At 37.6% G+C, this 13,100-nt stretch overlaps 1 protein-coding gene across 17 annotated transcripts in view; it reads right to left on the bottom strand.

Annotated features, from left to right (window-relative positions):
* Positions 1-13,100, bottom strand: part of CNTN3 (contactin 3) — a 370,397-nt gene that overhangs the window by 7,577 nt on the left and 349,720 nt on the right. For all 17 annotated transcript variants that reach the window (XM_021069229.1, XM_021069233.1, XM_021069224.1 and 14 more), the window contains one exon: positions 12,002-12,188. In XM_021069229.1, coding sequence (XP_020924888.1) covers positions 12,002-12,188 — 187 coding nt within the window. The remainder of the gene's footprint in view (positions 1-12,001; positions 12,189-13,100) is intronic.

Genomic DNA, 13,100 nt, shown 5'->3' on the forward strand with positions numbered 1-13,100 from the left:
GTTTTGTTTTGTCTTTTTTTTTGCCTTTTCTAGGGCCACTTCCCATGGCATATGGAGGTTCCCAGGCTAGGGGTCTAATCTGAGCTGTAGCCGCCGGCCTATGCCAGAGCCACAGCAACGCGGGATCCCAGCCACGTCTGCGACCTACACCAGAGCTCACTGCAACACCGCATCCTTAACCCACTGAGCAAGGCCAGGGATCGAACCCGCAACCTCATGGTTCTTAGTCGGAGTCTTTAACCACTGAGCCATGACAGGAACTCCCATTTTTGCTGTTTTTTAAAAAATGGACTTAATTCCAAAAAATACATATATAAACATGGAACGTAGGCTTATGCTAAATAGTAATATTCACACAACCATGAGCTTGGTATGCTAGTTATATTCCTATGGTACTCGCTATAATAAATGAAGCATTATTAAATGTTTTAAAATCTTTGTGGACTATTCTAAAATCATCTCTTACTGCTGGTAAGACTAACATCTGGAATACCCTAGTTCAGATAAACTTTCCTTATACAATTTAAAAACCCTAATACTGGAGTTCTTGCTATGGCATAGCAGATGAAGAATTCTAATGCAGCGGTTTGGGGTGCTGTGGCGGTGGGTGTTTGATCGCTGGCCTGAAGTAGTAGGTTAAAGAATCCAGCATTGCTGCAGCTGTGGCGTTAGGTTGTGACTGTGGCTCAGATTCATTCCCTGGCCTAAGAACCATTTAAAAAAAAAAAAGAAAAAAAAATCCTACTATTGTAAGCAACTAATGCTTATTAAAATCTATAATATTCAAGGAGTAGAATGAGTTTTATATAATATTATTTACTTGATCTTTGTTATACTGCATTATAATAACACTCATTTTGCTACATGGCTAATCTGTACCCAGAGAATTTTTTTAAAAAGATTGTACTTTCATGTTCATAGCAGCATCATTCAGGTCTCCATCAACAGATGAATAGGTGATCAAGATGTGGTCTATCCATACAACGAAATACTATTCAGCCTTATAAATGAAGGAAATTTTGACACATGGTATGACTTGGATGAGTCTTGAGGAAATTATGCAAAGTGAAATAAGTCAGTTACAAAGGACAAATTCTATAAGATCCACATATATGAGGTAGCTAGAGCAGTCAATCCATAGAGACAGAGTGTAGAATGGTAGTTGCCAGGAGTGGAGCAAAGGAGAATGGGAGATGATGTTTAATGGGTACAGAGGTTCCATTTTGTAAGGCAAATAGAGTTCTGGAGACTGGCTGCACAATAACCAAATTCAATGATACTGAACTTCATATTTAAAAATGGGTAAGATGGAAATTTTATGTCACATGGATTTTTATCACAACTGAAAATTAAATTCAAAGAACTTGCTGAGATGTACAACTGGTAAGTGGTATCATGTGGATTTAAACCAGCTCTGGTTCTTTCCAAAGTCTATGCTTCTCCTATTACATTGTGCTAACTACCTGTGACTTTAACTCTGAATACTTGACAAATAATTTATAAATGACATAAGAAATGAATATTAAACATATTCATCTAAAAATACACTCAACTTTCAGTTTCTTAGGAATGTTTTTCTGATGAAAGTACATTAAAGCCTTTTTTCATATGCCAGGTTCCCTTTCTTCATAATCTTCATCAAATGTACATTTTATATTTAATTGTGATTTTATGTTTATAATCATCCAGTTTTCCTACTAATCCATAAGTTTCTTGAAGAGACAATGTCTAGGACAGTCTCTAAAATTATAGGCCCATGAGCTAGTTTTCATTCCCTAGCCCAATGCCTAGCTAAATGAAGATATCAAATTAGATTTTGTAATTTAAATTATAATAATTAGATTATGTAACTGACCACTATTTTAATGCCAGAAGCCCAAGGATTAAGAAAACACTTTTGCAGTGTTCTCAAAAAATAAGTATGATCTGTTTCCTTTGTGTCCCTAAGGAATGATCCAAACAACGACCAAGTAAGATGCTGAATGGGAAAAGATTCATAACAACTATCAGTGACAGTTCACCATGGTGTCAGCAGGAGAACATCTGGCTGGTCACATTTCTCAAATGCGGCAAATCAGAACTGGGAATGCATTTTTTTTTTTTTTTTGTCTTTTTGCTATTTCTTTGGGTGGCTTCTGTGGCATATGGAGGTTCCCAGGCCAGGGGTCCAATCGGAGCTGCAGCCGCCGGCCTATGCCAGAGCCACAGCAAGGAGGGATCCGAGCCGCGTCTGCAACCTACACCACAGCTCACGGCAACACCGGATCGTCAACCCACTGAGCAAGGGCAGGGACCAAACCCGCAACCTCATGGTTCTCAGTCGGATTCGTTAACCACTGCGCCACGACGGGAACTCTGAGAATGCATTTCTTAGATCCTTGGTTTTTCAAGTCCTCCAAGACATATCCCAAGAGATGCTATAAATTCCACAAAGACAAAACCAGAACATTAACACTGACCATCAGCTTTAGAGCTTGAGTATGACTGATTATATTAAGGGTAAGATGATAAGGAACATTATACAAAGAAAGAACGGAAAAAGAAAAAGCGAAAAACAAGCAGCATATTAATTAAATACTTGAATGGTTTCTTCAATAAATAGCTATGATTTAAGTGTTAAAGGAACAAATAAGTAGGTGACATCTTGATGAGTGGATTTGGAAAGATGAATGTAAGTTTCACCCTTCAAAGTAGAGGTATGAGAAGAGGGGTATCCTGCCAGAGGGATGACACACACCAAGGCACAGAGGTAGGAACTAATGTGGTGCAGTGGGGAGCTCAGAGTTCTGACTGCTTACAGGTAGGGAAGGGATCAGAGCAAAGGCAGCCAGAAAAGTAGGAAGGAGCCATATGTTAAAGGTCTAGATGCCCAAAGGAAATAGAAAAGGAATGATTTTGGTAGGCAACTGGCAGGTCCCTGAAGAAAGGTCAGCTCTGTGATGCCATCAGGTCTATGCTTTCATAGATCTTTGTGGGGATGGAGGGAGGAGAATCCTCCTATAAGGAGTGCATGGTAGCCTTTGTGTAAAAGATAACAAAGTTCCATGTGCAAGTGATGGCAGTGGAGTCAGAGGAGGGATGGAACAGACTTGCAATCTGAGTAAAGATTAACAGGTCATGATGACTGAGGTCCTATGGTTGGTGGTAATGACAAGGAAGGCTATTTCCAGCTTGGCAGATCAGGCAAATGACACAGACCTTGGGGAACAATGTCTCTCTCTTGAATTTTCTTTAAAGTCACTGCATACTTAGTAAGAATTTCATATGTTTGAGGGATTCTCCAGAATGCAGTGAGCACAGAGAAAAAGATGCTTTTTGGCCCACATTAGTGGTTCCCAAAGATTATATACTAGGATGATTTCAGGTAGATAACATTTTTTTTCTTTTTTAAAAAATTTGTGTTTCTAGGTGAGTAACATTTTTAATTGTAAATATTTACACATATGCATGTCAGGAAAAGACAAAATATCACATCCAATTCTTAATTCACAGACAATTCTTTCAGATGAGGCTAATATTTCCATATCAGCTGTGATCTAATTTACATAAAACACATAGATCATTAAAACTAGGTTCTAAATAATGACACAACACAAAGGGCATTACACAAATGTCAATAACTCATGTCGGAGTTGCACACAGATGTCTGTAAACACTCCAAAATATACAGTCATCATTAAAATTAACTTAGAACTATGGGTATATTTATGACAAATAATTCATCTTAAACTAAGTGATCAAGAACAGAGTATCACTCTACTAATAACAATCATTAACACTGATTAGCTCATCGCAAAACATTTTCAGGTATGCATTTTTTTGGTGAATTGATTACTTTTTTTTGCTATTCATTGTGTTTTTAAGTTTTAAATTTTTCCTATTTAAGAAATTGTGTTGCTTTCATTTTTATAGAAAAAAATGGGCTACTTTCTCATAATAGATAAATATTAATCATATTCTGTTTATAACAATGCTATAAAGCCTTTGGATTAGATTGAGCCAGGAATATAAGATATGTCTATCAATAGGAAAATGGCTAAATTGTGGTGCATCACAGTGGAATGTTACACATACACTAACATATTTAAGAAAGTTATTGATGACCTGGGGGAATTTTGATGTTAGGTAACTCATTATATGGCATAACCTCCACTTCCCATGAGATACATTTTAGAGAACATGAATCTGGAAAGAAGGACCAACAATTTGAATGATGTCATTTCTGAATGACAGGATTATGGGTACTTTTTATTTTCTTCTATTTTTTTTTACCCAAATTCTCAACAATAAATATTTTTTTCTTTATATATAAAAAGTAGACATTATTAAAAGAAATTTACTGTCCAGAATTTTCAGTGGTGATATCTTTGTTAGTGAAGCTGGCCTTTACTTCCAAAATACAGAATTTTAAGAACATATGCTTGCTCTGAGTAATTACACAAAACTCACTAGATTTCTTGACTACTGGAGGGTAATGAGATGCCTTACATGATAAGTGGTAGCTTGAAGGTATGTATACTTTCCACTTGGACTTCACTTGAGTTAAATATTAGCCATTTGTAGTTAAAGTGCTTAAACATGTGACACTGCAGAAAGCAAGTCACCAAAAACCACTTTCTCCCAAATAATGATATACTTGTCTTAGAATCACTGAAATTATTGTAAATAACTTATCATAGGACACTGGCTCAATTTTTAAATGTACAACAAAATCATCTACCTTTAATTCATCTGAAACTCAGAAAAAACTTTACTTGGGGTATAATCTAAGATATCAGGGAAGAAAATCTTTCCTCATTTAAATCACTGCAAATTTCCTTGGCCCAAATCCCTCCTACATTAGATAATACAAATGTGAAAAATTGTCAACTATAATCAGAACATTTACAAGTTTCTAGACAACTTATGTGCAAGAGGACAGATTTTCAAAAAAATACCAAAGCTCCTACAAAGTAAAGTTCATAAGATTTATACATTTGGCCAGAGGAATTACTTGATTCTAGATTAGCTGAAACTTCCTGATTATATTCTGGTCCAGTTTCATATTATAATATTGCTGTCTTGCTTCAGCACTTACAGAATCAGGAATTACTTTGTTGAAGCCCACAGGCAGAACAAAGAATACCCTAAATCTAAGGGATGCACATTACTAATAAACAGAGTACTCTAGTGTTGAATGTGTGATTTGTAGCCTATCATACACTAACAGGAGCAGGTGACATCCATATGTGGTATGTGATACACAGAATAGCCAACAAATAACATGCAGTAACCTAGGGAGGAAGCACTTTTAGTCTTCCCATTAATTTGAAAGGAAAGCTGGATTTGGGAGCTACTATGTCTTTAATACTACTTCAATGCTAACATCACGTAGAGGGAGCAGGGTTCCTCTGGCGCAGGAGAAATGAATCCGACTAGGAACCACAAAGTTACGGGTTCGATTCCCGGCCTCGCTCAGTGAGTTAAGGATCTGGTGTTGCCGTGAGCTATGGTGTAGGCTGCAGATGCGGGTCAGATCTGGTGTTCCTGTGGCTCTGGCATAGGCCAGCAGCTACAGCTCTGATTAGACCCTTAGTCTGGGAACCTCCACATGCCATGGGACAAACGACAAAACGACAAAAAAAAAAAAAAAAAAAAAAAAAAGCACACATAGAGGGAGCAGGTTCAGACGTTTGAACGGGCAAGACTATGTTGCTAGTATTTAAAAACAGAGAATGGGAATACCCACTGTGGCACAGTGGGTTAAGAATCTGACTGCAGTGGCTTGGGTCACTGCAAAGGGGCAGGTTTGATCCCTGGCCTTATGTAGCGGTTTAAAGGATCTGGTGTTGCTGCAGCTGTGGCAGAGGTCACAATTGTGGCTCAGATTCAAGCCCTGGCCAGGAATTTCCATATGGTGTGAGTGCAGCCATTTAAAAAAAAAATAATAAACAATATAAAACAGAAAATGGTTTATTTTTCATTGTATTTATTATTGATGTCATTGTCAATCATTTTTTGTATAATATAGAGAAGGCCCACAGAAAAAGCAAAAATTGAGAAGATGTAAAATTTGGGAAATCTTACATTGATACGTATCATGAATCTTAGAGTAGATGATTATAAAATTAAATTGCATATGTGAACACTCTAGAACTTCCAAATTATGTGTTTGAGGCAGGAATACTCATTTTATCGAAAACCTCTGAAATATTATGATTCCTATTCTTTCAGTGCTTGTCTTGTTCACATTTCCTTAGGACACACTAAATTGGTTCCTTAAATTCAGGCAATTAATTTTGGTTCAACTTCCAAGGATGAGCATTCCATTGGGGAAAGCAAACACTCCAGTGAAAAACTGATTTTTGTCATTTAATGTTACTGTTTTCTCAATAGAAACACTTAGAATCACTGGCAAAGGCATACAGGTAACAGAATCCCTTGTTCTAGGTAAGAGTCTAGTCATGTGATTCAGGCCAAGCCAATCAAGATTTTCCACCTACTGGTCACCACGACTGGTTCCAGAAAAGCCAAGAACTCTGAGTAGAGGAATCAGGGAGGAGATGCCCAATTTTTCCAGCATGTTTAGTTGACAAAAATAGGCTCTGAGGCGCTGTGTGGGAATACTGTTTCTCTGAAGAGGGGACCTGGTGAGAAACATGCCACCATGGAACAGAGCCCAGAAGAAATCACTTATAGGGCACTAATTATGATGACTTAGACACTGGAGATAGAGCTCTGGGAATAGAGTAGTGATCAAAAGAGGCAGAATCTCTGCCCTGAAGGAGTCTGCACTCCAGTCAAGGCAGGCTGGTGAGAAAACAATCAAATAAATAAGACCTTGCTATAGCATGAGTGGTGGCTCTTTGTGCAAAGGGGACAGGGGGTGCCCGGAGATGAGGTGTTGTACTCTTAAATATGGCAGCCAGCTGGCACTGAGGTTTTATTTGAGCATGTGGGAGTGTGCCACATAGACATCTGGAGGAAGAGCCTTCTGGACAGAGGGAACAGCAAGTGCAAAGGCCCTAAAAGGAAAGTGGAATGAGCTAGGTGGAAAACGGTAGAAAATGAATCAAAGCAGGATGTGGAAAATGGATTGGATGCGCCATGTCAGGCATTTTCAGGACTTAGCATTTATCTGGAGTGGGCTGGAAGTGACTGGAAGGTCCTGAGCGGAGAAGTGACATCATCCATACCACTGTCGCTTAGGGGAGGCAAAGGCAGATAGATGGGATGAATGGTACAGGGCAAAGGCCCTGATCCATCAGAGGGTTGTACCTGAGTGTACCAGAGCACCTGCAGTGCTCGCCTTAAGAAGTGGTAGACTCTTGCAGAAGTCATATCCTCCTGGATTAGGTGTAGGGTGTAGGAGAAACAGAAGAGTTGAGGGTGACCCCAAAAGTTTTGGCCCCAAACGACTGAAATAATGGAATTTAATTTTCCAAGATGGGGAATATTGCAGAAGGGACAGGTTTTCTATGGGGTGGAGGAGGCAATCAAGAACTTAGTTTTATTTATTTATTTATTTATTGTCTTTTTCCATTTCTTGGGCCACTCCTGCAGCACATGGAGGTTCCCAGGCCTAGGGGTCAAATCGGAGCTATAGCGCTGGCCTACGCCAGAGCCACAGCAATGAGGGATCTGAGCCGTGTCTGCAACCTACACCACAGCTCACAGCAATGCCGGATCCTTAATCCACTGAGCAAGGTCAGGGATCGAACCCACAACCTCATGGTTCCTAGTTGGATTCGCTAACCACTGAGCCAGGACAGGAACTCCAAGAACTTAGTTTTAGAAATAGTTAATTTGAGATTTTAGAGGATTCCTGAGGTATTGAGTGCTTAATGTAACTGTGCTGAAAGGGAGAATTACCACTTGACTTTTCAGTTATACAAAGCATAATATTTGCCCTCCACATTCTTTCTTGCACTCTCTGAACATAAACTTCTCACTGTATCCTTTTAGAATCCATCACGTTTCATCATCTACAGGCCATCTGCAATTTTTCCTCATCAGTGCCTTTAGATAAAAGATATTCTTAAGCATTAGTTCTCTTTGGTTTGCAAGTAACAAAATTCATCTTAGATTATTTAAAGAGGTTAATTACTGTTTAACTTATAAATGCTTTTAGAAAATACAAGTATTTGGATATCAAAAATTAAGTGTTTAATGGAAGCCACAGTACTTAACTTGAGAGTCCTTGTAATATTTATATTAATGTAAAATAATCACCCAAGATCTGTATGGATGTAAAGCCTTCCTTACAGAATTCCATGATTACAAGTACATGAAACTTGCACATTTTAAGCAAGATAGTGAAGGCCTACAGTAAGTGTTTTGAATTCACCAAGTTCAGTCAAGAGAAGTACATCTGATTAGCAACAGTACTTCAGGCTGGCTTCTTTAGATTTCATTCATCCATTTAGCTGCCCACTCAAGATTTAATAAGTGGCTCCCAGTGCCTTGCTTTAGCACTGGGGCTGGGTGAACAAGAGATAGGCCTCTTTCTCCCCCAAAGTTTACAATCCAGAGGGGAAGACAAATAGCGAGCAAGGGCTCAAAGATGTTACTTTGGTTCTTGATCCTCGAGGCATGACAACAGACAACAATTCTTTTCACAGCAATAATTGCAAAAGCCTTATCAAAATTTGCAACCAGGATTTGAAGTTAATGCCATGTCAAAGGTGAGGATGACTATTAAGAGTGACCAGTAACAATATCAGAAGTAGTTTTAAAAGACTGTCTTACTTGTACTTTGGTACATTTGACAAATTTTTTAAATAAAATTTTAAAATTCACAGCATTCTTTATAAACCACCTGAGGAATATCAGGGATTTTAATTATCTCTAGCAATTGCCCACTCAATGCAGGAAAGCTTTTTTTTTAATAACACCCATAGCCTCACATGCAGACTCCAGTTAAATTGTGGCAAGAGGAATGTATCATTTTCAGGGGGATTTTATTCATGAGCTCAGAAGTCCTGCCCATCTTAGATCACCTTACCTGGTTCCTAAGCACAGAGCAAAATCCCAACAAATACTGGTGTTAAATAAGACATGAATATTCTAATTACATGGTTGAAAGAAAGGCTAGCATAGTGGTTAAGACTAGATTTGTACAGCTCTCCTGCTATTTATTCTACGATCTCAGGAAAGTTCTATAACCTTTATATGCCTCAGCATCCTCATCTCTAAAGTTGGAACACTAATAGCTTCCAAGTCATGGTGCTGCTGTGAGACTTAAGAATCAATACATGAAACATACTTAGAACAGTGACTGGAAATTGCTCCATAAGTGTTAACCACTGAAATCATAATCATCATCATTATTGTAACCTGCAAATTTCTACTTTCGATTGGGTATTTATATTCTGTCTCTAAATTATGAAGGGCTTTTGCTTCTTTTTAAAATTTTATTTCACTCACAATACATTACCACGATAATCCTATCGATTTAAAATCAATCTTCTCCTCTGTCTAACCAATTCACTAAGTTCACTCCTTCCATGATGATATCACACTGTCTTTTACAATCAATCTCCTAGTGAGTAATCACATCAATTATGAAGTCAGAGGAAAGATCCAAATAAACTTGTCTGCATGTATTTTTGCAATCAGAATTTATGATTTATGGTGTGATTTGAATATATAAATAATGATGTATATTAAAATACTTCTAATTCAGAAATGTTACTGGGAATATCAAACATATTGAATGAGAAATTCTATATGCAGAATATTTTCAGTTTATTGCCAAACCTACATGCTCCTTTGTCTAATTCTAACTATGTGTTATAAATAGGAGGCTGCGTCAGGCTTCCCCTAATAATTAAAGATGATATTTAATTACCACATGAGTTGGCTGCTTGTAAATGTATGCTACCTAAAGGGATTGAAACGGTTTGTTGCTAAACTTTTGCTTTGCCACCTTATACCAGCAAGCTGATAATCAAACTCTCTTTTCTATAGATGATACAAAAATTAACATATGGACTTTCCTGATCAAATTAACACTGGTTAATTAAAACCCAAAGTAATATAATTATATTCTATATATATTTTAACTTACCCACAACTTTAGTTAATGATATTAGATTTGATATTATTGTTGTTTTTAGAAATTTTAACTAGACAATATGTTCTCATGAAAATTAGGGGATTAAACATGGAAGTAGAAATTCATTAATAAAATTGGAAATTAAGCAAATAAATGTCTCATTCCCATAAACAGCCAGTTAAGAAAACACTTTTATGTAGTTAATTCTGAAAATGAAGAAAATTTGTTTTTTGCAAGTCAAGGTGATGTATCATTACGTTAATTTTAATTTTTTTTTTTTTTTTTTTTTTTTTTTAGGGCTGCTCCTATGGCATGTGGAAGTCCCCAGGCCAGGGGTCAATCAGAGTGGCAGCTACGGCCTACACCACAGCCACAGCAATCCCAGATCCAAGTCATGTCTGCGACCTACAGCACAGCTCACGGGGCAACGCCAGATCCTTAACGTTCTGAGTGAGGCAAGGGATTGAACCCGTATCCTCATGGATGCCAGTCAGAGGTTTCATTACCTGCTGAGCCACAATGGGAACTCCAAAGTTAATGTTAATCCCTTTATGCCCACCCCCATTCCTCACCTTTAAAAAAGAAATAAAAATGGTACCTACCTCATAAACAAGTTATTAAGTTTAAATGTGAGAATATATGCAAGCATGTGGACAGAGAAAGTTCTCAGTTGCTATTAGTTATGACAACGATGACAACGGCAATTCAAATGGTTGCATGTGAGAAATTAGCAGTATAATACAATGACTAAATATATACGCTGCTATCAGTTTCGGAAATATATGTGAAAGACTACAAGACTGCAAGTCATTAATTTTCTTTTAGCCTAATTTAAAGCCAGGTTAATGTACAGCTCATAAATGGAGCTTGTGAATTTACCTGTGAATATAAAGACTAAGTTTTGAATGCAACAATGATTGATATCTCTGTCAGATTTTTTAAAGTATCCATATATTTGAGTGGACCAACCATTTTGGATGATAAGCTTTTATTGTATATTACCCTCTTTTGAGTAAGTAGGAAAGAAAAGAAGTAAAAAAAAAAATCACTTGATTGTTTGAACTTGAACTTACTCATGCTTATCAAAAATTCTCAAGATTTGAGGAACTAAAAATACATGAAATAAACCAATTACGTTGACTGCATTTTAAAAAAGTGGATAGACTTGACTAAACACCTCATACTAAGATTTTTCAAGAGGTGCATAGTCATTTTCACAAGGGGTTTCTACCGAACAGTTTAGGGATGTCAGGAAGGCACACATGTGGGGCTCTGAGCTAACAAGTGTTTGGAGCTGAATTGACATCATTCAGTGACTTGGGATGTCCTTTCAAAGTGATAAAGAAGGCACTCATGGAGTTCCCATTGTGGTACAGCGGAAATGAATCTGAACTCATGAAGATACGGGTTTGGCCCCTGCCTTGCTCAAAAGGTTGGGGAATTTGCCGTTGCAGTGAGCTATGGTACATAGGTTGCAGACAAGGCTTAGATCACGTATGGCTGTGGCTGTGGTGTAGGACGGCAGGTACAGCTCCAATTCAACCCCTAGCCTGGGAACTTCCATATGCCAAGGGTGTGGCCCTAAAAAGAAAAATAAATAAATAAAAATAAAATGGTAAAGATGGCACTCACTTCAGCAGCATATATGGTAAAATTGGACCTATACAGAGCAGATTAGCATGGCCCCTATGCAAGGATGACATGCAAATTCTTTAACTGTTCCATATTTTTGTGTCTGGTCTCCTGGGATAGAACAGGATGGACAGAAATATTAAAAAAAAAATAATGTGTATATGTATATGACTGAGTCCTTTTGCTGTATAGCAAAAATTGGTACAACATTGTGAATCAATTATACTTTAATTAAAACAAGGAAAAAAGAAAAAAATAGATGAAATTATAAAGAAGGCTACCATTTTAAATGTAAAGTATTTTTTGCCATTCAACCAATCAGAGTATACATACGGGTTTTCTTGGTGGTTGCATTCACCGTGGCACTAAAGGGACCAGTACCAGCACTGTTGAAAGCCCGGACAGCAGTGTAATAGGCCAAGTTGCTTTTCAAACCACGGAGTCTGGCTGATGTCACATTTCCTGCCACTTTCAGTTTGCTTGATGATTCCTCTTCTCCTCCATTATTCCAGTACCGAAGCTGGCAGACCAAAAACATTATAAACAATACAAAGGATTGACAAAACAGCATCTTTTACATTAAGGGATCTTCATTTAAATTGACACTGTAAATTACTGATCTTATCATTTATTCGACAAGCTCTTATTATTAACCCTACTATGTGTTAGGTGCTGCATTATAGGCTCTGTGCAACAGAGGTGAACGAAAAGGGATTCTAGGAGAGAGGTCATAAGAGAGTATGCAAAAAAAACAGATAAATTCCAAGAATAATTGCTACATGCTACTAGACCTCAGTCTCATAAATGGGAAAATAAAGGAGAAATCTGTGTATCTAACACAGTAAGCTGTTCCCCCTTCTCAGACTCTAATCAACCAGGCCCAAGCTCAATCTAGAAGGCTGGCACTGATGGATGGAGAAGCTTCCTTCTGTGAAGAAAGTGACCTCTCAGAGCCAAGACCACTGAAAAGCCAGCTGGTCAATGGATTGTCCTACAGTGACGGCCAAATGTCACCAAGAACCCCTGGGTACGCAGAGCAGCTGCAGAGAACAGGAAGTTAGGTAATAAAGGTAAATATCTGGATATGTTGGAATGTTGGAAATTTTTTTTTTTTTTTGGCTGCACCAGAGACATGTGCAAGTCCTTGGTCTGTGGATCAAATGTGCAGCCTGTGCCTGAGCTGCAGCAATGCCAGATCTTAACCCATGGGAACTTCTGAAATGTTTTATTTGAATCTCATTTGTCTGAATTGTGCTAAATGATAATTAGCATAATGAGCCTAATGTGTTTCTTATAAAGATGTATACATTTACAGTATAAGAATATAAAAATAAGTTATGAGAATTTAATAAAATAAAGAAATAAGGGTAGAAAAAAACAGTAATAAGACATGTTCCTCAATGAACAATCTCATGTTATCAGATTCTGCTAT

Source organism: Sus scrofa, chromosome 13 (genome assembly GCF_000003025.6).
Source record: "Sus scrofa isolate TJ Tabasco breed Duroc chromosome 13, Sscrofa11.1, whole genome shotgun sequence".
Classification (NCBI taxonomy): Eukaryota; Metazoa; Chordata; class Mammalia; order Artiodactyla; family Suidae; genus Sus; species Sus scrofa.